The following is a 25,468-nucleotide window of genomic DNA, read 5'->3' on the forward strand; positions in this document are numbered from 1 at the left end:
CCCTCACCAGAAGTCTCTGAATCCACTGACACCATTTTCTCAAACCTGGATTCTGTCCAATCTCTCCACAGAACCAGCACCCAAGTAAGTCACCAATGACCTTTACGTCATCTGTCTAATCCATTGGGTGGTTTTCCATCCTTGTCTCTCTTGTCCACTTGGAAACTCTGAGCACTGTTGAGCTTGAAACTCTCTTTCTGTGGATTCTATGACTTTTCACTGTCACAATTTTCCCTCAGTGTCTCCACCCACTCCCTCTCACCTTCATTTGCCACTAAATCTTCCTTTTACCGACCTTTGAATGCTGGAATTTAGGTGATGATTGCTTCTTTGTCTCCAGTCTCTCTCCAGGTAAATTCACTCATTTCTATGTTTTTATTACCAACATGCTAATTAATCCAAAATGTTGGTCTATAGTTCAGACCTCTGTTCTGAGCTCTAAACCCATGTATGTTCATTTACATTCCCCATGTTACTGGAATGCCTCAAAAGGTACTTCAAACCCAACGTGTCTGAAAATAATTTGTGATTTCCTCTCTACCCTCAAAACCAGCAGCTCCCTCAATGTTCCCATGGCTGTGACTATCCCACAAAGCTTCTCCCATCTGGACATCGGCAATGGCCTCCCATTCTTTTTCGTCTTTCCTCTTCCCCTCAATCCATCCTCTGTAGCAGCCACAGTAGTGCATTAAATTGCCAATCTGATCACATCCCTCTCTACTCACATCCTTCCCTGGTTCCCTGTGCTTATGGGCTCTGAACATGGCTGAGAAGGTACCACATATTTGGCTTCTCCCACCTAGCTTTATCCACCTGCTCTCTAGCCACTCTGGCCTTCTTTTGCCTTTTTGGGTCTCTAACAAGCCAAACTCTTGCATTTCTTCTGCTTGGAACCCTCACCATTCTTCTCCTTAGGTTGATTTCCTATTCATTCTCCAATGATCAGTTCAAATGCCATTTCCTCAGGGAAGCTGTTCCTGACCCAAAACTAGGTCGTGTACCCTATAGTAAGTGAGCTCTCATAAAACCCTAAGTATTCATCACAATAACATTCTACGTTTATTTATAAAATTTTAAAAAACTCAGTAGCTATATCTTTTGTGAGTTTGAAGAGGGCAAGGAGTCATGTCTGTTTGGCCCACCACTGTTCTCCCAGTTATCTCCCATGCGGAAAGGGAATGTTAATACATGTTAAATGAGTATCTTGATTTTCATCATTTTAAGGCATTTTTTTTCACGACCCTCCTCTTACTCTGCAACAAAAGGGAACCATCGTTTACACAGGATGGCTGCAAGTAACAAGTACCTCTGGTGACCTTGGATCACAAGGGGAGAGAAACTGATAAGGAAAACTCGGCTCCACAGAGACCAGCCACGGGAACCCAGCACTAAAAAGGCCAGTACATCATGTCCATGATTGATAGCAAAAAGAAAGGCAGACAACTGTATCTGAACAACAATAAAAAAATAAATAAATAAACAAAATAGAAATAATTTTAAAGACGAATGCTTGTGAGCTGTCAGAACGATACTCATCTTTTTTCTTTAGAGGGTTTTTTCAATCACTCACTTATTAATTTATTTATGAAACAAAATTGTGAATTATAAATTTCACACACTGGGGCCACAGTGTAGGAGCAATACTGATGTGTAACAGACACACAACAAATACAATAGGCTGTAACTGAGAAGGAGCCCTGTGCTTGCATTTGCAGGAGAGGACGTGCTTAAGATAAGAGAAGTTGATCCTGGAGAATGACTGGTTGAGTGAGGCAGGGGACAGTCAGAAAAACAGTCCAAGGAAAACAGGAACACTGATACAGTCTTCTAGGAGCTACTTTAATACCTTAGGTTGACAGGTAAGGAGAGAGAAAAGGCTCACCTACACAGTACTAGCACCACCAACACCTCTGTTTCCTCCAACTCTCTAGCCTCCCATCCTGGACCACACCTCATGGGCTCTAGGAAGAGTGGAACTTACAGAGAGCTCAGGTGTCTGCTATTGAAGTTATCATCTCCACATCTCCACTACCCTTAAACCTTGTATATGCATATAAATCAATTATCTGGTTGGTCCAGGCTTTCCCTTCTGTTCCACGCCTGAATCGAGGTGGGCTGTGGCAGTGGCAGACCAGTGGTGTGATGTACTAGGGGGTCAGAATTATGGGAATGTAGGGAGGGGGTAAAGGAGTATGAGGCTCACATTAGCTCCTTTAAGAAAAAGAAATAATACTTTAAACTCTTGGCTGTAGCATTCAGTTTTATCCTAGGTGCATTGTACATTACTTAAACTATATCCTTTTGGTCTGTGAATTACTCAAGCTCCTACTCAAACTTTAAGCTCTGTTTGGAGTAAGGAGAACAACGGTCAAAGGACAGATTTCTTCTAAATCCTCAGAGAAGATAAGAAAAGGTAAGAAAGGATAGTGTTTTTTTACAAAATAGGAACACCGCAGAAAGGATTGGTGTGTTCTGGTGTTACTATTTTGCAGATGTAAACATCATAACCAATCAAAGGAAGATAGCCTGAACATCAAGCATTTGGACTCAAGCAGGAAAGCATGTTGAAACAGGAAAGTAGACAGAGTAGATCATCATCTTACACTACCTGTTCTGTGATCTGAAACAAAACTCCAGGATAGAGAAAACACAGATATAAAATACAATGTGTATTTTATTTAACATAGACTTAAATGCTAGAAAAGAATCTACCCACTTTGACAATTGTTTTCTATATAAATTTCTACCAGAAAAACAAAAATTAGTATTAATTCAACAAATCAAACTTTAATTAATTATTTTGGTCAACTTGAGTTAAAAGATTTATTTATGACATAATGCTTTAGGAAGAAAAAGAAAATTCTCTGCCCCTGAAAAAAATTAAATGGTTTGTGTAAAATTTTGACCAAACAATTATATTACTGTAGTACACTAGAAATTCAAGAAAAAGTGTGTGAGATGCCCAAAACTTAGAAACATATTCAAATATTTTGTTTCTTTATAAGGAATTGCCATACCATCTGGTTTAATTTGTCTTGGTGTTTTGCTGAGTGTGGTATCAGCTTTCTGAGAACTGTATATACTAGGTTATGCTCCTGAAAAATTTGAGTGGGGAAAAATATGGGATGAAGATTATCCATCCTGATTATACGTTTGGATACTTAGGAAAACACTAATACAGTGCCACAGCCCAGCGGAAGGGAATCTGGGTGTGAAATGGCTGACAGAGGGCACCCGCTCACAAGGACGCTGATGACAAGGACAGGTTTACAAGAGTAGCACACAAAGTAATAACATGCAAAACAATAGAGAAGTAAATCTTCAGACTCCAAGACACCTCTTTGTCAGAGTGCTCCTGATTCTAATTAAGTTTAGAAAAAAAATTAACAAGGCAACCCTGCCTGACTAGAAAGTACAAACAATTAAAAGATGCTTCTAAACAGCAGAGTGATTAATGGAGGCATCCAAATGTGAGCACAATCACGTGCTTCATCTCAATGCCGTTCTGATTTCCCGCTGATCACTGTAATGCAGTGTCACCTCGGCCCATGCAGAGGCACCAGACTGAGGTGTAGCTCCTAGATTTCTGGAAGAAGGGTTGTTTCGTAAAGTGTCATTTAGGCAACTGAAGTGATTACCCTCAGAAAAGGTAAATGCCAAACAACAAACAAACCAAAGGTTCCCTTAGACAATGCAGCCACAGGACTCCTTTCTGTTTGGAATCTGTGTCCAACCAGTTGAAAAGATTTGTAAAGGAATATCCTTACCCGGATTATTTCTTCCACACAGATGTTGGTTTCTCCAGATCTACTCTCCTGAAAGCAAAGGGAAAAATAACAAATTAAGCCTGACAGTCTAGATTTGTGGTTACAAAGAAAAGATGACACATATGCTTCTAAAGTTAACAGAGCTTGGATTCGGGGAAATGCCTAAAATGGGACATACTGATAAGCTCCTTTCCTTAACCGGACAGCTCCCATCACAGTAAGACTACTCTGCCTCCCCGCACTGTGCGCTGCAGGGACAGGCCTGCCCGGGAACACCAGACACGCCCTGGAGCTCAGCTCTGGGCCACCCAACCACACCGACTCTAAGCCAGGCAGATGCTAGGAGTATCAGTACATGACCTGCACATATGAACTTTCTTTGCCTTGGGCTCTATCAAAGCCTGGACACGTAGCCTCCACCGCAAAGTAGATCCAGTTCACCTTTCAAATACATGCAACAGCCTTGCCGAATGCAAGGGTTGTTACAGCTTAAGTAAAAAGTTTCATAGTTCCACTGTCCTTAAAGCCTAGATTTACTGGTTTGATGGGCCAAACCCACAAGACCAAAGGAGAAACATCCTCTCAACATCTGCAGGTCACACTGGGTGTCACACTCCAGAGCCCCTTGTTCCATAACCCTCGCTGCCCTGTTCTGTGATGTTAAAGGCTCTGAGGAATGGTAGCTTCGGGTACAGATGACTCTGGAGAACGTTTTAAGCTCCAGAGATGTGTGGTAACTACTGGTTACACAGCCCAGAAAGCAGGAGATGGTTGTGTGGAGACATGAAAGCAGCACTTCTACACAGTGGGTAGACGTGCCTGCTGTCCTACTGTGGTTCAGGAAGATATAGTTCTCCTGGCCTTTTAATTCAATGATACTGACCACAACTCAGCGTGACATCCTAAGCTTTCCTCACCCGGAATGGAGACCCCATGCCCATTAAGCAGGAACTCCCCTTTCCTCACTTTTCCTCAGCTGCCGGTAACCATTAATACACTTTCTCTCACTATGAACGTTTTTTATTCTGGACATGTCATATAAATAGAATCATACAATATGTGGCCTTTATGTCTATCTGGTATTACTTAGGCTAATGCTTTCAAGGTTCATCCATGTTGTACAATGCGGCAGCACTTCAATCCTTTTGGTGGCTGAGTAATATTCCATTGCATGGCTATAGCACATTTTGTTTAGCTGTTCATCAGTTGATGGACATTTTGGTTGTTTCCACTTTGGCTATTGTGATAGCACTTCTATGAACATTTGTGTGCAACTATGAATGTTTGCTCCAACACTTGTTTTCAATTCTTCTGGGTATATAACTAGAAGCCTACTTGGTGGGTCATATGGCAATTCCATGCTTAGCTTTTGAAGGAACTGCCAAAATGCTTTCCACACTGGCTGTACCAACCATTTCAGATTCCACAAGCAATGTATAAAGGTTCTAATTTCTCCATATCCTCCTCAACACTTATTTTCCAGTTTTGTTTTTGACAGTTGCCATCCTAGTGGGTGTGAAGTGGCATCTCACTGTGGTTTTGATCTGTATTTTCCTAATGACTAATGATGCTGAACATCTCTTCATGTGCATGTTGGCCATTTGCTGCTTCTTTGGAAAAATGTCCTTTGCTAATTTTTAAAATTGGGTTGTCTTTTTTTCCCCCTTTGGCTTTGTTGTTAAGAGTTCTTTATATATCCTGGATACCAGATCCTTTATGAGCTATGCAAATTGTATATATTTTTTCCATTCTGTGGTTGTATTTTCAACTCTCTTGATAGTGTTCATAGATGTACAGAATTTTTAACTTCGATGAACTTCAATTTATCTGTTTTTTCCCTTTACTGTTTTGGTTTTGGTGTCATATCTAAGAAAACATTGCCAAATCCAAGATTATGAAGTACCCATTTTCTTTTAAGAGTTTTACAGTTTTAATTTTTATATTTAGGTCTTTAATCCATAGTTTGGGAACTTTTAGGTCAAGTTTATTTCCTTATGGATTATTTTATAAGTTTTAGTTAAAATAGAAACATTGTCTTTATACAGATTGCTCCATTCTAGCATCCTTTTTAAAAACCGACAACAAGCCCTGACTGTGTGGCTCAGTGGCTTGGGCATCCTCCTGTAAACGGAAAGGTTGCCGGTTCAGCTCTGATCAGGGCACATGCCTGGGTTGCAGGCCAGGTCTCCGGTGGGGGGGGGGGGAGGCATGTGGGAGGCAACGGATTGATGTTTCTCTCCTTCTCTCCTTCCCTTCCCCTCTCTAAAAATAAATAAATGAAATCTTAAAAAAAAAAAAAAAGAGAGACCGAGAACAAAATGTGTCAGGCACAGCCACTGTTGCTAATAGTACATGAACACAACATACATGTCTATCCTTATAAATCAAGAAAAACTGTGTTAAATATGGCAGGATCAGGAGTAATATTTCCTTACCCTTTCCTACACTCACTTCTCCTTCTGTTCTCTTGAGATTCGCAGTTGGGTTACATGCCACTAATGAGTCCCCACTCCCATCACCCAACGGCTTATTCCAGGACTGCTCTGGAAATTTCACTCTTCTGACACTCCAGTCAAATTGGGTCAGAGAGCTCTTTTTGGAACCCGCCCCAAACCTGCTTCCTTTCCAAGGCAGCCTGAGGCAACCATCACAAATGCTGCTGGTAAATTCTTTGTCAGGCCAGGGCTTGATGCCCCTTTGAAATGATCTTTGGAGTTCAGTGATGGGAATGAGTGTTTTCAACTGGAAAACATTTCTTCAAACCCATAACCACTTCTCTTACCCTACTGCTAAGTCTCAACCCTTTCCTACCACATAACATACCAGTAGAGCAAATGGTAAATTCTCAGTGTACTTTCTAATTTCCACCTTAAAACAATTAATTAAGGAAAACTCAACTTCATGTTCTCCTGATGGACTCACCCAGATACCAAATACACTAAAAAGATTCTTCAAATTAAACTTTGGGTTTGATTAATTAATGCTAAATTTCTCCTGAATATCACACTTTAATTCCATTTAAAGTGATTTACATAAACTGATTTATATAAATTTCCATGAGCCTACTCTGAAAACGAATACACTGAGAGACAAATGCAGTGTAGATGCCCTGTTAACTACTTCCCTTGTTAACGTACATGGAGTATGTAGCATTACTACATTGAGTCATCTCAGCGGCAGCTCCGACCATGAGCTCTGATGGCCTGGAGTGACATCAGGTCATTCTGTACTAGGAGGGCCCCGGGCAAAGCTGAGGAAGTGAGGCCAGGACAGAGGACTTCTCACAACAGTCTCAGGAAATCCTGGCTTTAATTACAGTATGGAAACCCTTGGCAGAGGAAACTCTTGGGCCTTCTCTGGAACATTTCTGACTCCTGGGACACCTGGAGACCTAAGAAGTACACTGGGTTTGAAATCTCCAGGATGCCATCTGGATTGGAATGAATGCATGAAGCACAGTATTACAGAAAATGCGAGTTAAAAAAGAAAACTTAGAATTCATTTTAGGCCACTCACTGACTTTAACAGATGGATAAACTGTGGCCCAGAGAACTGGAGGGCTTTGTTCAAGTTCATTCCGGCAGCAAGCGGCAGTCTAGGCAGAAGACACGCATTTCTTCAATACCAGGTCAGTGAATGATCTACTATCTCGTGCTATTTTTCTAAGCTCAACCCTTAGAACTGGCTCACTTTGAGGTCACTGTCACACTTAAAGTATGGAAATAAAAGAATCTGGACAGTATTTGGGTAAATTTCTTCCTTCCTTTTCATGTTGCAAATTCTCCAACACTCAGCTACTTTGTCTCTTACTCACTAACCTGTGATATCAGGTGTAGAGACCAGAGGGGGAAGTGATAGGACAGGAAGTGGAGAGAAAGGGTTAAAAGTACCACCCCCTCTGTGACATTAACAAATGAGAGAAAAGCATCTGTGTGCTCAGAAACTGGAGGACAGAATTCCCCTCTTCTTTTCCAAATACATAAAAGGGAGGGTGGGTAGGGTTGTGTGAGCAGGGTGGGGGGGTAAGGGGAGACTGGAGGGCCTTTCACCTTCTTGAGGTCTTTCTCAAGTCTGGCTTGGGCTACGTAGTGTACTTTGATTATAATTACATTTTTAAATGCTCAGTGTTTATGAACAAGATTAAAACATGCACGTAATTTACATCTCCAAATTTGTGTTTATATTTTTCACAATAAAGTTACTGCTTTCCTTGGAAAGGTGCCCACTGAGAAGGAGGGCTGCACAATGCAAATTTTAATTACTCAGGATTTTTTGAGGGTTTGTAGCTGTTGCTTCATGCTGAGTTGCTGAGCCGTTGCTCGTATTTACTCCGACTTTGATGAACCCACTCCATTCGCTATCATTACACTTTGAAATCTGTCATAACAGTCTCACCTCATTGAACCTCCAACTAAACTTCAATTAAAAGCTAGCAATCCTAGCTGATTCTCCTCCACAGCTTTGTCTATCACATTCTCTTTTCATGGAAGTGCTCTCCCAAAATCCTACCACTTAAGAATGCACACCACACACTTTGCCAGGGAAATGTACGGAACTGAGTACAGCAGGTCCTCACATGATGTTGTTTCATCCACCACTTTGTTATAACATCGATGAGATGCCATAGACACTTAACTCTTGTTTACATCAGTCTATGGTAAAATTTCATTATATGTCGTTCCTCTTAAAGTCACAAAACCTACTGATGATTAAGTGAGGACTTATTGTACAGCTCAAGAAACAGCCAGGAGCATTCTATCACTGAGAGCAGAAGTCCCTAATTACCATGCCAAGCACAGAGCCCTGGAAGACGCAAGCAAGGCTTCAGGAGAAAATACTTGATCATATCAGTGAGAAATGGAGGTAAAGCTGCATAGGTTTTATTTTAAAAATAGCTTAACTCTTCATCAGACATTTAATGCAGAACTTTCATTCTAAAATACTACTACTTTAAAGTCACAATGCCTTTGCCTGAAAGCACTTGAAAGGCCCTCAAGCCTTTAGAAATTGTTTACTATATGCACACTCTTAAATACTTCTACAGATGTATTTTAAAATACATCTTCCTGTTCTGGATTTACAACTGGGATACAAAGAAATTAAGTGTGCCTTCAATGCTATCCAAGCAGTGGGTGAGGATCTGAACTCAAATCCCTCACAGGGATTATCATAATTCTGTGTGAAGCTCATTCAATCAATGACTGTCCCCAGCTTCACCTGAAGCTAGGATCACCTGTGGACAAGAAGGCAGCCAGCCAATTCTCTTCCAAAGTCAGCCTGTCTTACACCCAAACTAACACTTCCCCTTCCAAGCGCTACACTCTGCTCCCAATCATCCAAGCCAGAAGCCTGGCTTCATCCTTCAGCAGCGAGCCCCCCACCCCGCCCCACCCTTATCTCCTGAATCTGCTCAGCCTATGGGGTCACCTTTTTTTCTGCCATTCACATAATCTCTCCCTCTCTGATTCTACTCTCACCATCATCTCTAGCCATTTATATGAGGAAAAAAATAAGCCACCCCCCCCCAGAAAAGATGTATAAAGATGTATCACAAGAAATGCAAAGAAAATGACAGCAGACAATGGCAATATTAACTAAAAGTTCACAGAAAAAAAGAATTAGCACAATATAGAATGAGTAAAAAATGGGGCATTAATAGAGCATCAAAATAAGGTATGTTAGGAAAAAGGAAGAGAAATAGAATTATGGTTGAGAGTCTTTAATCTATCCCTATTTTTCCTAATAGACAGAGGCTACCCCCCAAAACTATGTAAGAATATAATTTGAAAAATAAAGTTAAAGATGACTAAATTGATAGATATAATGAACTTGGGATGCTATGAGGAAACCCCACCTTTTCAGGCGTACATGAGATAGTTACTAAAGCAGTAATTCCTGAAGTGGTCATATACTCAGCTACAAAAGAGCTTCAAAGAATTCCAAAAAATAGCCAGTTTATAGCCCATGCTCTTTAACCACAAGTTATCAAAACAACAAGTGATGAATTACTGTGCAGACATAAAATGTCCTAGAATTCTTGGAATAAAACAGATACCACACACTTACAAATAACTCTTTATATTTACAGAAAATGAAATTAAAATACTGCAAAACAAAATTAAGGGATGCTCCCAAAGATATTCTTAGAGGCAAATTCAAACACTAAGAGCTTTCATTATTTTTTAAAAGGAAATTTATGCACCAACTAATCAATTAAAAATTTAAAATCAAAAGAAACATACAAAAGGAAGAAAATAAATAGGGAAAACCAGTGAAATTTTTTATCCTCTCCTGATGACATTTTTTCTTCCCCATTATTTTACTAAAAAGAGGAAGGGAGAGAGAGAAACCTTGATGCAAGAAGGAAGCATTGATTGGTCGCCTCCCTTAAGTGCCTATACTGTGGATGGCAAGCACCTGTGCCCCTTCCAAGGCTCGTACGTACCCGTACAGGGAACTGAACCTGCAGCCTAGGTCTGCACCCCGGCTGAGAACTGAACCCACAACCATTCAGTTACAGGATGACGCTCAAACCAACTGAGCCACACCAGCCCCAGCAGAAATTTTTATAAAATAAACAAAAAAAATCAGTAGAACTTACAAAGCCAAAGTATAATTTCTTAAAGAAAAAAATAGAATGTACTACACAAAACAACAGAAAATGACTTTAAAATCTGCTCAATAAAAAGAAAGCCCAAATAAACATAATTTGATATAAGAATGAGATGAAATATATAGATGAGATAAGAATTTGATAATATTAAAACAGAATATAATACTAATAAATAAAATTTTTTGATGAAGTTGGCAAATTTCTGAAAAAAAATGACATAAGAAATAAAAAAAATGAGATAATACCTATAAACCTGAGAATGCAAACTAAACCTGGAAAAATCCAAAGAACTCCACTATTAATCCTATTAAAAATGGAGTGTAAAATACGGTTGGCTATAAATAAAGCTCAACAGCTCTTCTGTATAGCACCAATAAACAATTTAAAAATAAGAAAAAAGTCCTATCTATAATATCAAGAAAAATAAGTGAGGGATAACCTTAATAAAAAATGCTCAAAACCTTTAAGAAAAAATCTTCAGAATTCTACCAAAAAATAAACACACACACACACACACACACACACACACAAAACCCTGAAAGGGATCGGAGGTAAATACTTCCCAACTCTCACATATAATACAAAGCCAAATAACTATCTCAAGGGAAGCAAACCACAAACTGCATTAACTTAAAAAAAGTTGAGGTGGCCCTGGCTGGTGTGGCTCAGTGGATTGAGTGCTGGCCTGCAAACCAAAGGGTCGTGGGTTTGATTCCCAGTCATGGCACATGCCTGGGTTGCGGACCAGGTCCCCGGTTGGGGCAGTGGGGGTGCATGAGAGGCAACCACACTTTGATGTTTCTTTCCCTCTCTTTCTCCTTCCCTTCCGCTCTCTCTAAATATAAATTTTTTAAAAATCTTGTAAAAAAAGTTGAGATGAAAGCCATGTAATAGAAAGTCAACCACTTTAAAGTGTACAATTCAGTGGCATTTCTACATTCACGGTGTAATGAATCACAATCACCTCCATCTAGTCCCAAACATTTCTGTCATTTCAAAGAAAACCTCTGGCCTCCTTGAGTAGTTTCTCTACATTCCCCTTCACATTAACTTTTTAAATGACTGTTTTAATTAACATATTATAGTGAACTAAAAGAACAAAATGAGAAAAATGTTAATGAGTATTATTTACTTGTATTAGTGGATTTTATGGTTGCTGTATCTCTCATTAATGTGTTTATGACCAGTTCCCGGCAGAGTTCTTGGTAGCACATAGTAGGCACTCAGTGGTATTTGCTGAATGAATAAATCAGTGCCCAATATACTAAATAAAAGAGACTATTTAAAAAGTAATATGGCCGGTCATCTATATTATAAGGGATGTCTGTTCTATCAAAAAAAATCACCAGAATTATCTTAAAGACAAATTCTTAGAACATCAACATTTATTTACCTCATCAAAATTAAGCTTATGAGTCCAGAAACTATTAGCAAGTTATATTACTTCCCTAAACTCCACGTTAATAATTCGAAAATTAGAGAACAAGTATTAGCCTTCCAGCAACAGGCAGTGTTGTTCAAGAGTTGACAATCGACTTTCTATCAGAGTCTTAGCCATAGGCCTAGGTCTTTCAAATTATGTTATTATTTTCATAATGAAAATTAGTGATCCCAATCAGAGCTTGCAGTTAAAGGTTCATCTGGTTTCCAGAAAGTTAAGTGGGTTTGTCAGTGCGTTGACCCTGTCAAAAGCTATTGATGGCATACAGAGATTAGAACCAGAGGCAGTGGTCATACATCCTGATCAATGATTGATATTGAGTGCTTTTCCACAGGGTCACGTCTCAATAAAGTGCTGAGTACTGTGTACTGGGGACATCTTCCACACTGTCCTGTCAATACTGGGCAAAGAGACCACAGAACAGTAATAATGAGCACATGCTTCCCACCTGTAATCTGACACTGACAAGAATACTTCAAGACCTCTGTGTTCTTTCATCTAAAACTATGTGGTCATTACTTTCAGCGAGAGGATGACCATGCAGGCTCAGACAAGAGTGATGATGTTGAACTTATTAAATCCTCACATGACAGGCAGACTTTGGTGAGACTTCTAAAATGGGCCATTTTCATTGAGTGCAGGCCTGTGAACCAAAAGGTCGCTGGTTTGATTCCCAGTCAGGGCACACGCCTGGGTTGTAGGCCAGGTCCCCAGTTGGGGGGTGTGTGATCTCTCATACACTTATGTGTCTCTCCCTCTCTTTCTCCCTCCCTTCCCCTCTAAAATAATTTTTTAAAAAAATGGGCCACTTCCTTTTTAACATTTTCTTGAATGCCATCCTGCACCCAATCTATTTAATCTAATAACATATATGTTATTTGCAGGAAGCAGAAGGCTTGCTGAGAGACCATCCCTATAATATAGTCATTTTTTTTTCCTTTAAATGATGGGGGGAAATGCTCAGGAAAAACACACTTAATTATCATTTAGAGGTGGGAACATGCTCAGGAAAAACACACTTAATTATCATTTAGAGGTGGGAACATGGTTTTCTTTTCTAATCATGTAATTCTAAACACAAAAGCTTATGCAATGGAGACACTAACCCAATGTGGCTGAAGAAATTAACCAATTAAAGATACTAATGACTGTTCTAATTTGTGTCTCACAGTAAGCGAGATAATCAATTCTCTTTAGCCATAAACTGAAATGACTATCGTAAATGGCAAAAGCGGTGCTGTGTATTTGACAATATTCTATTTGGCATATTCTACTCATTCTATTTTAGCATTTTGCTAAAAGAAATAAAAAACAGATTCACAAATAACCCTTAAAATGTGACGCTCTTATGACTCTTTTTCTCCATCATCATATCACCTTTCCAAAAGATCTCAGGTCTATCCCATCCTCAGAGCCGAATCCATTCTGTGTGTCCGGACATCACCTGGTTTTGGGTACGCTCTCCGAGGAGACATGCTGCAAACAAAGGCTGAAGAAAGGACTGCAGCTGAAATGGGCTGGGGTGCGGGGAAAGGCTTGCCTGAGAGGCGGGTGTGGGCAGCATTGGGAAACATGAGTGGCAAACTGGTACATATTTTTATTGGCTGGTGGAAATTTTTAAATACTCAAAGTTTTATATTTTTAAAAAAGCTATCTAAGCGCCACACTTAGAGTTTTTTCTCTTTCACGTTTTAAAAAAATTTGTGTACATGTATAGTATTTTCATTCTTGACTCATATCGGTCTTGGAAAATATTTGTAGGCTGTTGGGAGGAGAGCTGTCACAGTAGCCAAGAATTTTATCTTTTCCCTTTACTCCCATAAAATGCTCAGATCCTTCAAAATTGGTATGTGACCCCCAGCGTAAGGCCCAGTGAGTCTGTTCGCTTGTGGAACTTGGTGTGCCCATGGCTGAATCTATATATTAGTCCACACATTTACCCTTTCTTCTATTAAGGCAGGCCTCAGAAGCCCCTGAAAGTGCCTGCTCACCCTGAATTTCCATATAAAACATCACCAGATACAGTAATCCTTTAGGGTGGCCCTTGCCAGGCAAATCAGGGAGAGAAGAGACACATCAGCTTCTAGGTCATTACCGTGAAGAGGGCAGACTCTTCCAGCCCTATTGCAAAGTCTCCGTATGATGTCACATGGGAGCACACCCTCTCTTATCTTCATACCCTCACCACTGTCACAAAGTCCATTGGATTGCAATCCAGAGGGAGAAAAACAAAGGTTTTACAAAACAAAAGTTCAATAAGAAATAAATGTCACTCTTTAACTATGCTGCGATTATTATGGCAAGATCTTACTTGGACAGAACACGGACATCCCTTCTTCAATGATATATAACACCATGTGCAAGAAGATCCTTCCCACAGAGGGAAGAGTTGTGCGAAATCTATTTGCATGGTTCACTTTTTGGTTTCACAACCTTTGGATTCTTTGGCTTTTCTCAGTGGATGTTACAGTACAGAACTGATCATAAGGCAGATTTCTATACCAAGAATCTCTCTTCTGAGTGGAGAATATTTTAACTACGTTTATTTTTAAAAAAGACTGGAAGTCAAATGAGAACACACCCAAGATTATGTTGGAAAGATTTAATAAAAAATGATCATTTTGTGATAAATACCAAGAGTAGTCCATTAAATCAGAAAGTGTGAATGAAAATTAGGCAAGGTTATTTTGTATCTAACACTATGGCTTAAAGGCCTATAGAAAAAGAAAAAAAAAATCACTCAGTTATCTATTGGCCCTCCTCTCTGATGTAGTACCAATGACTAATGTGCAATGTTTGATTACGGACTCAATTTCCAGCACTAGGGAAGTAGGCAATTTTTAGAAATGCCTTCCTTTAGGCTAAAGAACAAGGACACTCAGAACCTTACCAATTGTAAAGGAATAAGTGATATAGACTATTTAATGTAATATGCAACCAGAGAGGAGACTTGAAAAACCTGTAAGTTACTATAAAATGTAAGAATTCAAAAAGGCTGGCCACTGCTTAGGTGGATGGTATATTATGAAATGGCACAAAATCAACAGATGACAAAAAAAAAAAAAGCATGATTCAACTTCTATTGTACTTCTGCCTTCACACTCAGAACCATCTTCAAAACTGTAACGAGTAGAACAAATTAAGAGGGAATTCATGCCCAAGTTAGGTAATACTGAGAGTACTTTTAATGACTTTATATGGCCACCCAGAAAAGCAGCACTAATGGCACTGATATGGTCACAGACCCACCACTTTAGAGAAACCACAGCCCTATCAGGAAAGGCAAATGCTCTAGCTCTTCCTAAGGGAGGGTCCTCAAACTACAGACTTGACATTGCTCTAAGGATCCAACAATCCCAGCAGAGGCTGTACGGGACAGTGGGCAGAAGCAGGGATTTGTGCAAAACCAGTCCTGCCATTAGTCACACATATTCCCCCAGGGGAAGTTACCTAACTTCTCTAGACTCCATCTTTCTCATCTGCAAAATAGGAATAATAATAATACCTACTAAATGTGAGGACTAAATAAGCAAATATATAAATCTACATAAGGCATGTGGCAGGGTGCCTTCCACATGATAGTTGATTACTAAATATGAACAATTATTTTTTTTTAGAATTACATACACAGTGTTTTAGTACTTAGAAAAGGAAGCACTGACTATTAGAAGTCAGTAACATGAGTTCACTAAGAACAGGTGATGTTATCTCTACAATTTTCCCTGGTTTAAAATATAATGCATCTGCCTGGCTGGCAACTCTTTGGTTGAGTGCCAGACTGTGAACCAAAGGGTTGCCAGTTCAGTTCCCAGTTGGGTCTCACATGTGTGGGTTACGGACCAGGTCCCAGTGGGGCTGCTCGAGAGACAACCACACATTGATGTTTCTCTCCTTTTCTTTCTCCCTCCCTTTCCCTCTGTCTAAAGACAAATATATAAAATCAAAAATATATATAATGCACTTGGATTTTCTGTCGAGATCTCCTGGCAGGTGACATGGAAATGTATGAATTGGTTGGTAGTACAGATAGATGGACTGGGAGTTAATAGAACAGCCATCCCTGTGAGTAAGTATTGTTCAGCAAAACTTACTGAGTTCTTCCTATGTGTCCAGCACATTCTATACTAGGGATTCATAACTGAATATAACATACAAAAAGTCCTGCCCTTGAGCAGTTTAGATTCAAATGAAAGAAGACAGTAAAATAATAAACAAATTATACCGTACTCTGGAGGATTAAATATTATGGGGAAAAACTAGAGCAGGGTGAGGGGATTGGGAATGTGGGATGGGGTATTAAGTCTGTAATCTGTTCATCTGATGAGCATGGTATCTCAGAGATAAGACCTGGGCTAGGTTAGCCCCCTCCCTTCCCTCTTCTCCTACCTATAAAACTACAGTGTTTTTTCCTTCCACAGTGGGAATATTATTATTCTTAGTAATAATTGTATGTTTAATGTTTACCTTTGTTGCTGCGTTAAAAGCTCCGTAAGTCTGGGAAAGGACAGCAAGATTAATGATAGGTGCAGACAGTGGGGATGACCTGTCATGGGAAGAAGAGTCACAAAGGCCAAAGGAGATGTCTTAACATATTTAAAAGGGCATTGTCGTAGAAAAGGGTTTAAACCTGTTCTGGGTCATTCTAGACATGGGAGTTTAGACCAATGGGGAAAATACAGGGGTTATTTTAGCTTCCTGAAAGTTGTTCCAGAATTAAAATCGTCCGAGTAGAGAATGAGTATGACCGCTTGCATGTCCAAGCAGCAGTGCAGTGACTATTTGAGTGGGCATTAGTTATTACCTCATATCTAAGTGTGAGAGTCTTTCTACCTTTAAGTCTGTAATTCTAGTCATTTCCAATCAGTTTCTAATAAAATATGGAACGTAAATTTCTTTCTCTTCTGTTTTAGTATAGTCTATATGAGCTTTTATGAAGAGAATATTCTAAAAAGAATAAAAAATATTCTCCAAGTACAGAATAAGACTTATTAAAGTATTCAATAAATTAAATAAACTGAGTAGAGATTTGAGAAATTTTAATTAATAATTAAGCAATACATGTACATTACAACCTTGTTTACAGTATTTAACTTCAAGCACTTCAGTTCTGTGTGCTTATAATTAGCAACCTATAAAATATGCCATCCATGGAAACATAATGAGAACTGTTTATAATAGTAATTAGTATTCATTTTCACAAAGAGAAAGGTTACCTGGCTACAGGCTGTAGCAAACAAAGGGTTAAACTCATTATTGAGGAAAATACTACATGTAGGCAGTATTATACATTGAACCTTGTAATGCAAAGTCTTGTCTTAGAGAATACATAACAAATGAAGCTTTATGCTGAGACAGGTAAGATTTCTCAAGGTGAGGTGGCAGGCACTACAGGAAGGAGTCCATGAAATCCCATACCTTCAATGGATTTAATTAATCCCACCACACTGATAATGATTAAACTCAAGCTGGTAACTTTTAGATTGTCTTCCTGATTCCTCAAATCTTACCTGCATAAATATTTTACAAAAATATTTTGTGTATTGTGAAGGCCAAGAAATTTAAAAATTTTTTTCATGCCTGCATTTGGGATGGAGCTTGTCTCTCAAGCACTGGATCTCTGAGCACCAGGGAGGCTTCTCGTGGGCTTGCCAGTGGCAAAATCTAGGCTCAGAAGTGGGAAACGTAAACCCCCGGCACAAAAACCCTCCCTTCTCAAATTCTTTTGTAATTCTGGCTTTAGAAAAATCAAAGTTTTCATTCGGCAGAGGTAAAGCTCCTGCCCCTTTTCACAGAAACTGTAACATCTATAAAGACTACTCAGTGAAGCCTCAAATGCTTTCTAGATACATAATTGTACCAGTACAAGTGTTTCTTCACCTCTGACTGTACCTCTGAGCTGAGAGACAGAATTTGTTACTCTACTGACAAATAACCTGCCAACACTTTGCACAAATTAGAACAAACAGTCCTTTTCTAATATAACATAGTATAACCTTAAATATTAAATTTGTCCTGTATGTACAAGGCTCAGACTAACAAACCTTAGACTGGTTCCTAGCCTGAAGTCACAGAGACATTTTAATGTAGGTCACAAGCTGGGAGCAGTCACAGTCCAGGAGAAACCCAGATACATGTGAGCCAGGAAGCCAGCAGTCAGACACAGTGTGGCCGGCGGCACATCGGCCTTCTGAGCCACAGGCATCCTAGCGGTCCTCATTTAAAAAGAAAATCGCAGAATCTTGATAGATATTGTTGGGCTTGTTTTTCAGTCCATGCCTTTAAACGGAAAGACCTACAGTCAGCTCTGATCAATATAGCCTCTCCTGTTTCCTGTACCTTTTCAATATGTGAAGCAAGAAAATGCCTCTATGTTGTTGGCATTAATCCCACTGTGTCCCCAAAGGGAATAAAATCTCCGAAGGGACTATTTATAAACATACAGTCTTTTTCATTTAGGAAAAAACCCCCCATAAAAACAAGGAACTGAAGCCTATCAACAGAATGGTCCTAGAAAAACATCTTAAAAACAGAGCTGAGTAAAATAAACGTAAAAAGATTAGAGAAAGCAATGATGTTCAGGGAACTCATACTCTGCTTGTGAAAGAATTCCAGTATCTAGAAGGTCACTTATTAGTTACTCCATTTGTTCACTCCTTCATTCACAGTTGGTGACTGGACACTGACACTGTGCCGGCACTGGGGACGGGGTGGAAAACAAGACAGATAGGGTCCCTGCTCTCATGGTGCTTATTGCATTTTGTGGTGGAGCTGGACAGCAAGTAAACAGGGCAACTTCAGACAGCGACAAGTGATTACCGAAGAGTAACATGGTGACAGGGAAGGGCTGGTAAAACCATCAAGATTGCCTCCAGCAAGAATATTACCTTATTTTTACTCATATTGCAATGGTATAATGAGGACTTTCTGTCCTTTGGATGAAAAGGGGCCTGTTTAAGGTGAAAGAGTGTACTAATAACAGTGGGTGTAAAACCCCAAAACATAACAACAGAAAATTGAAAAGCAGCAGCAACATGTGATCCCACTTTCTATCACATCCCCAAGACACTGGGAAAAACCTATTCACAGTTTCACTGCAGCCATACTGAAAAGGTAGAGAAAGAATCACAGGTTTTTGATAAGAAATTTTGCAAATAACATGGCAATATTGCAAAATGCAAATGTAAATGCTGCTAAGCCATCTGTTCAATATTACAGCAATATTGGGATACGGCTCTGAAAGAAACGGTGTTTGAAATCATTAAAAAAATAACATGTCAAGTTTAAAATACTCAAGAATCTTAAAACCAGCATCAACACATTCAGCAACCATATGGCCCTACAGCAGGCTTAAAAAAAATTCGCCCTGCTTGCATTTTCTACTTCAACCCAATGGTTTCTAAGACGTGTTTCTTTTTCTCATTTGAGTACCTTTTTTTCTGTTGATTTCCTTGGTATTTACAGCTTCTTGAATTTTATCTATATTCATGATATTCATTTCACCCTTTCTGAAGTAGGAGATAATACAGTGAGGAAAATTAAAGCCAACTGTTCCAGAAGAAGGGGCACATAGGTGACTATATGTAACTTGTTGAACACGTCTTGTTTTAGGTCTATTGATTTATCCGTCAGTGATCTCACGTTCTCAGTAATAATAGCTATCTTCATTGACTATCGTAATTTTCCAGACACTGTGTAAGTGCTTTAACACTCATTGTACCATTCACTCATCACAATTTTACAAAGTACATACCGTTATTATCCACACTTTTGTAGAAGAGGCATTTTCTTAAGGTTGTACAGCTAGCATTTAGCAGGGCCATAATCCTAATCCAACTTTGTGGGCCAAGTCTGTGTTCTCAACTGGTATTACCTGCAACGCATTAGTGTTCAGATGCTCCTGTGGAAAAACCTGAGTTGACTTCTCAAGGTTTAGAAATAAGCAATATGTATTTAGGAAAGAGACCTCCCTTGTCTCATCAAGAAGGGACTCTTGGAGAAGTGCCTTAAATTAAACTCTAAAGAACAATGGTATTTTGGGTGGTGGGCACACAATGCAATATACAGATCATGTATCACAGAAATGTGCTCTTGAACTCTATATAATCTTATTAACCAATATCACCCCAATAAATTTAATTTAGTAAAATAAAGTGAATTAAAACCTTAAAATAAGAAAAAGAAGAGAACAGAGGTAGTAGTCTAAAGGAAAAGTCCTCCAGAGGCAGAGACCAGAATGAGAGTCACAGAGTTGGGGAAAGCCAGGAACAAATGGAGGAAACTGAGTGAATTAATACTGCCAGTGTGGTTTTTGAGAAAGGAGTTAAAAGGTAAAGGTCAGCAAAACTTACTTTGCACCCCATACTAGGTCAGAAACCTAAAATTTCAACCTAACTTTTAAAGTGACATTCACCAAGCCATCATTTACATTGTCAGTAACAGATGGTAAGTCCTACTACATAAACTAAACACCCACTACCAGAGAAGTGACTTTATCTCCATCAGAGAAGCAGAGTTTGTGATGGAGTACACTTCTAGCATCTGTCCAAGGGTAGGCCAACTGCACCTACACACTGTCTGACTAGCTTTGCGGAGATGTGTGTTGGTCAAATTGAGAGAAGCGTTTGTGATAAATATTTCAACCTGTGAGATGGAAAAGCAACATGAAACACATAGGCTGTGTTAGAGTTCATAACTCATCACATAAGCCAATTCCAATGTTTGGTAAAAAGTACAAATTTTATAAAGTCCCAGAGAATTATAAATTTATAACAAAAATCCTTGGGGTTTCAAATGAATTAAAAACTAGTTTCATTCAACTTAATAGGTTCGCAGAGTGTCTTGTGGAAACCAACACATGATTACTGGATAGCAGCATTAACTCATATGTAAAAATCAGTATTACCTGAAATGGTCAGGGTCTAGTGGAGAGAGCTTAAATGCTAAAGTTGTTTTTGTATCTGGACCACAGAAGACTTTTTTAAAAAAATAACAAAGCACATTTAAACAACCTGATGAATAGTTTAGAAGAACCTAAAGAAAGTCAGTTTGAAGGAACACTTGCCAAATACTACAATTCTCTAAATGTCATAATATAAATGAAATGATAATTGTAACACCACTGAATGCTAAAACCGTACCAGGAATAGATGTACATGTAGTAAGTGATTTCTGAAAATCTGCAAAGCTACACTGCCATTTGTGTCTACAAATCAACCCGGAAAGGAGTTACTGATGGATATGGCCACAAGCATTAGTGTCAGTGCAGGAAGTTATGATATGGTCTTATAAAACACTTCCTCAGAACTTTTACTTTGCATTAATCTATTGCTTTTGACTAATGATTGTAGCTTCTGACTGATTAGCAATCTGACTGCCTTTAGCAACCCTTTAAATCCCCTATAAGAGAGGGATTCAAGGAGTAATAAATAAACTAAAAAATAAATGTATAACTACAAGAACAACTTGAGCAGAATGAGTCAGCATGATAAGCAGTTGTGGAGTCACCAACTTATTACAGAAAAACCCATATAACCAAATCAACCAAGTCAACATAAAAACATAAACATTAGTTACAGCCTACCACCTCCTATCACTTTTGCCTTATGTTCTCTAATTCAGGGCACTTGGTAAATCTCTGGCCTACAGCATCATTTTATTTCCAAAAGTTAAAGATTTATAAGCAGAAAACAGATGCCTATAAATAGAGCATGGTCCCTTTCTTCTCTATCCCCCAGGTAGTCCTTACAATAAAGAAGAGCAGGTTTCAGATCCCAGAATTAAAACACATTTCTTTTTCTTACCTAATTGCTTTGGCTAGAACTTTCAGTACTATGTTCAATGCAAGTGGCTGGTGTAGGAAGCTTCTCTTGTTTCTGATCTTGGAAGATAAGCTTTGGCTTTTCACCATTAAGTATCATGTTAGCCATGGGCTTGTCATATATGGCCTTTATTATGTTGAGGCACATTCCTTCTCTACTTGTTCAGAGTTTTTTATTATAAAATAATTTTGAATTTTGTGAAATCTATTTCTGCATGTATTGAGATGGTATTATTTTTTCCTTTATTTTGTTAATGTGGTATATCACATTTATTGATTTGTGTATGTTGAAACATCCTTGCATCCCAGGGACAAATTAGTTGTGGTGAATGTACTATACTAATGTAAGATAATAGGTGAAACTGAGTGTAGGGAACAGGGAACAGGGAACTGTCAGTACTCTGAAAATTTTTGTAAATTTTTTGTAAAGCTATACTGCAAAAGGAAGTTTATTTTTTCTTAAAAAATGGGAAAATGTTTTGAAAAACACGTTGCCAAAGAAAGTTTAGGGGTAGCAAATAATCACATGAAAAGATGATCAGCATTACTGGCTAAAAAGGGAGCACACATTAAAGCCCCAATGAGATAACATTCTATACCTATTAGAAAGACTAAGTTCAATAGATTAACATGCTTATTTCTAGCTGCATGTGAGATGGAGCAAATCTACTTTATCCTTTTTCTCACACTGAATGTAGCTAAAAATACCTACAGAGAATGCACAGATGAGAAATATCAAACAACAGCACGCTGACTGAAAGAAGAACAGAATCCAAAGTATGAGGTGAACCATTTTCTTTTTCATTTGGTCTCTCCTGGTCTGTTCTCCACCAAACTTGAAACCCACAAGTAGGCACTGTGTGGAGGGGAGAAGGGAATACCAGGAAGAAACCTGCCAACACGGCTCAAAGGGAGGGATTCTCCTGACCCTCAGGGAGAGTGAAGGGATTCCCCCATTTCTTTTCTTTTCTCCATTTTCTCATTTCTCAAAATATCCCTGTGCGGTGATGGCATCCTAGACAGTGGTAGCAATAGGAGCCAGCAAGAGCCTAGGACTGCAATGGAGAACTTCCCTCTCTGATTAGGGAAATGCCCAATCAGCATAAGCTATGTGAACAAAACAATGAAACACATGTACACACAAAGCCCATCTTGGATCAGATCAGCCTTCCTAAGCGTGTGGGGCAAACCCCTGAGTAGAGTTGCAAAAAGTATGTGACTGGGTGACAGAAAATTCCAGGTTTCTGGCAGAATGTCTAAAAGTGGAGCCCCAGACACCCAGAAGATTCTAGAGGAATCAGAGAAAGATTAAAAAAGTACCCGCAGCAGAGAGAAAGAAGGAGCTTATACCCTTTGCAACAGCATGGATGGAACTGGAGAGCATTATGCTAAGTGAAATAAGCCAGGCGATGAGGGATAAATACCATATGATCTCACCCTTAACTGGAACATAATCAATAGAAGAAAAAAGCAAAAATACAACCAGAGACATTGAGGTTGGGAACAGTCTAGCAGTGGCCGGGGGGAGTGGGGTGGGGACAGTGGGAAGAGGGGATTGCAGGAACTATTATAAAGGACACATGGACAAAATCGGGGGGGATGGGGGAGGTGGGGGAGGGAGGTGGGTTCAGCTGGGGTGGGGTGCAGGGATGGGGAGAAAAGGCATACAACTGTAATTGAATAACAATAAAAATTTTAAAAAAGAAAAAAAAAAGTACCCGTATAAAGTTTTTTTTTTTTTTTTAAATGATTTCCAGGGCTTACCACTGAGCTACACATGCTTGGATATAACTCTAAACAGCAAACCACCCAGATCTTAACTCTGGGATGAGATGGTCCCAGGCCAGACAATACATGGCACACACCCAGAACTGGTCTGAGAGCATGCAAATGAGGTGAAAACAGAACTGATGTTGAAACTAAAACCCACAAAAATCACATCAGAATTTAAAGCCTGAATCCAACCAGGTTGATCGCCTGCTAAACTAAAAGGATCAACACTCTCCATAAGATTTAAATAAGAAATACAGTGTTCTTGTGTAATATTAAAAATATCAAAAAGTAATCCAAAATTACTGAGCATATGAAGAACCAAAATAATCTCAACTCACACAGGAAAAGATAACATTAATAATGAGATTACACAGATGTTGGAATCATCAAAATGTATTTAATTGTCCATGTAAAATTGGTGGATTTTATTATATATACACTATGCCTCAAAAATGAAAGTTTTAAAAGGATTAATATAGTTAAAATATATTAGTATTACTTTGATTTCAGTGTGAGATAAGTTGATTGTTATGGACTATTCTGGAATTAAACTACTATTTATAACATGTTTCTTTGAGAAATTGTTTTAAGTTTCAAACAATCAGTTAAAAAAAATCTGGCAACTAGTCCTTTCTTAAGTTAATGATTAAACATTTTAGAAAACATAGTAAGTACCTTATACATCTCATCTTAAACCCAGGAATATGAAAGTTCTGATTACTTGGGAAACAAATTATACATAAGCATGCCTTTTAAAATTTTTTATTGGGGTGACATTGGTTAACAAAATTATATAGGTTCAGGTGTACAATTCTACAATGCATCATCTGTACACTGTATTGTGTGTTCACCACCCAACGTCAAGTCTCCTTCCATCTCCATTTATTCCTCCTTTACCCTTTCTACCTCCCTCACCCACCCTTTCCGACCGGTAATCACCGTACTGTTGTCTGAGTCTGTAAATTTTTCTTTTTTTCCTTTTTTGCTTTCACTTTTTTCACCCAGCCTCCAACCCAACTTCCCTCTAACAGCTGTCAGTCTGCTCTCTGTCTCTATGAGCTGTTTCTATTTGTTTGTTTATTTTGTTCATTAGATTCCACTTAAAAGTGAAATCATATGGTATTTGTCTTTCTTTGACTGTCTTACTTCACTTAGCATAATACTCTCCAGGTCCATCCATATTGCTGCGAAAGGTAAGATTTTCTTCTTCTTCTTCTTTTTTTTTAAGGGTTGAATAATATTCTTATTGTGTAAAAGTAATAGTCCATTGAGAAATATAAGCATTTCTTTTTTAAAAAAATTGTATTGTTATTCACTTACAGTTGTCTGCCTTTATAAGTATGTCTTAATGCTATTAACATCTCTCAGAAAAGCCTTAAATAATGACTCAGCTATTGGGCTGACATGAGACACGTAGGAGAGAACTATGAAACTCTGTTCCTCTGGCATTGAAATTGTTAGAAATTAATGAGCTCTTCTTTATAGAGTACCTCTCATTAAATTCTTCAGTCTTTTCTTATCAAGAACCACAAAGACAAATATCACTCTAATTTTAATTTTTACTTATTACTAACTTACTTGGAAACACATATATAGGTTTTAGGAAGACTGTCCAAATAAATATTTATTTTCTCAAAGAGAAATATCTGTAAAACTGATCATCTTTCATTCTAAATAAATGAATAATCATAATTGGTATCTATGTTTGGGAGCTCATTAGCAAACTGTTCCTATAATTGTGCTACTCATTTGCAGGCACAATTGAATGAATCAGAACATAATACTGAACCCTATTTATTTGCATTAATTGTGATAAATTGTCACAGTTTGTTTATAACACTGAATAATTTTTAATCCTAAAATAATTAGGCTGATTACCAAATGATTCTGTATTATTTAGTTTTTTAACATTTAGAAAATGTTTAATATAATTATTGTATTCACTGATTCTGAATATAGCTTTTTATTTCATTGTTTGCTTTAGTTCCAAAAATTTAGAAGTTTTTCCAATCACTCTATCAATAATAGCTCATTAAAAAATAAACTAAGGGGAATAT

At 38.5% G+C, this 25,468-nt stretch overlaps 1 protein-coding gene across 4 annotated transcripts in view; it reads right to left on the minus strand.

Annotated features, from left to right (window-relative positions):
- The window catches only part of AFF3 (ALF transcription elongation factor 3), a 571,288-nt gene that overhangs the window by 266,721 nt on the left and 279,099 nt on the right, over positions 1-25,468 (minus strand). For all 4 annotated transcript variants that reach the window (XM_053924521.1, XM_071221520.1, XM_071221519.1 and 1 more), the window contains one exon: positions 3,768-3,815. In XM_053924521.1, coding sequence (XP_053780496.1) covers positions 3,768-3,815 — 48 coding nt within the window. The remainder of the gene's footprint in view (positions 1-3,767; positions 3,816-25,468) is intronic.

Source organism: Desmodus rotundus, chromosome 5 (assembly GCF_022682495.2).
Source record: "Desmodus rotundus isolate HL8 chromosome 5, HLdesRot8A.1, whole genome shotgun sequence".
In the NCBI taxonomy this organism is placed as follows: domain Eukaryota; kingdom Metazoa; phylum Chordata; class Mammalia; order Chiroptera; family Phyllostomidae; genus Desmodus; species Desmodus rotundus.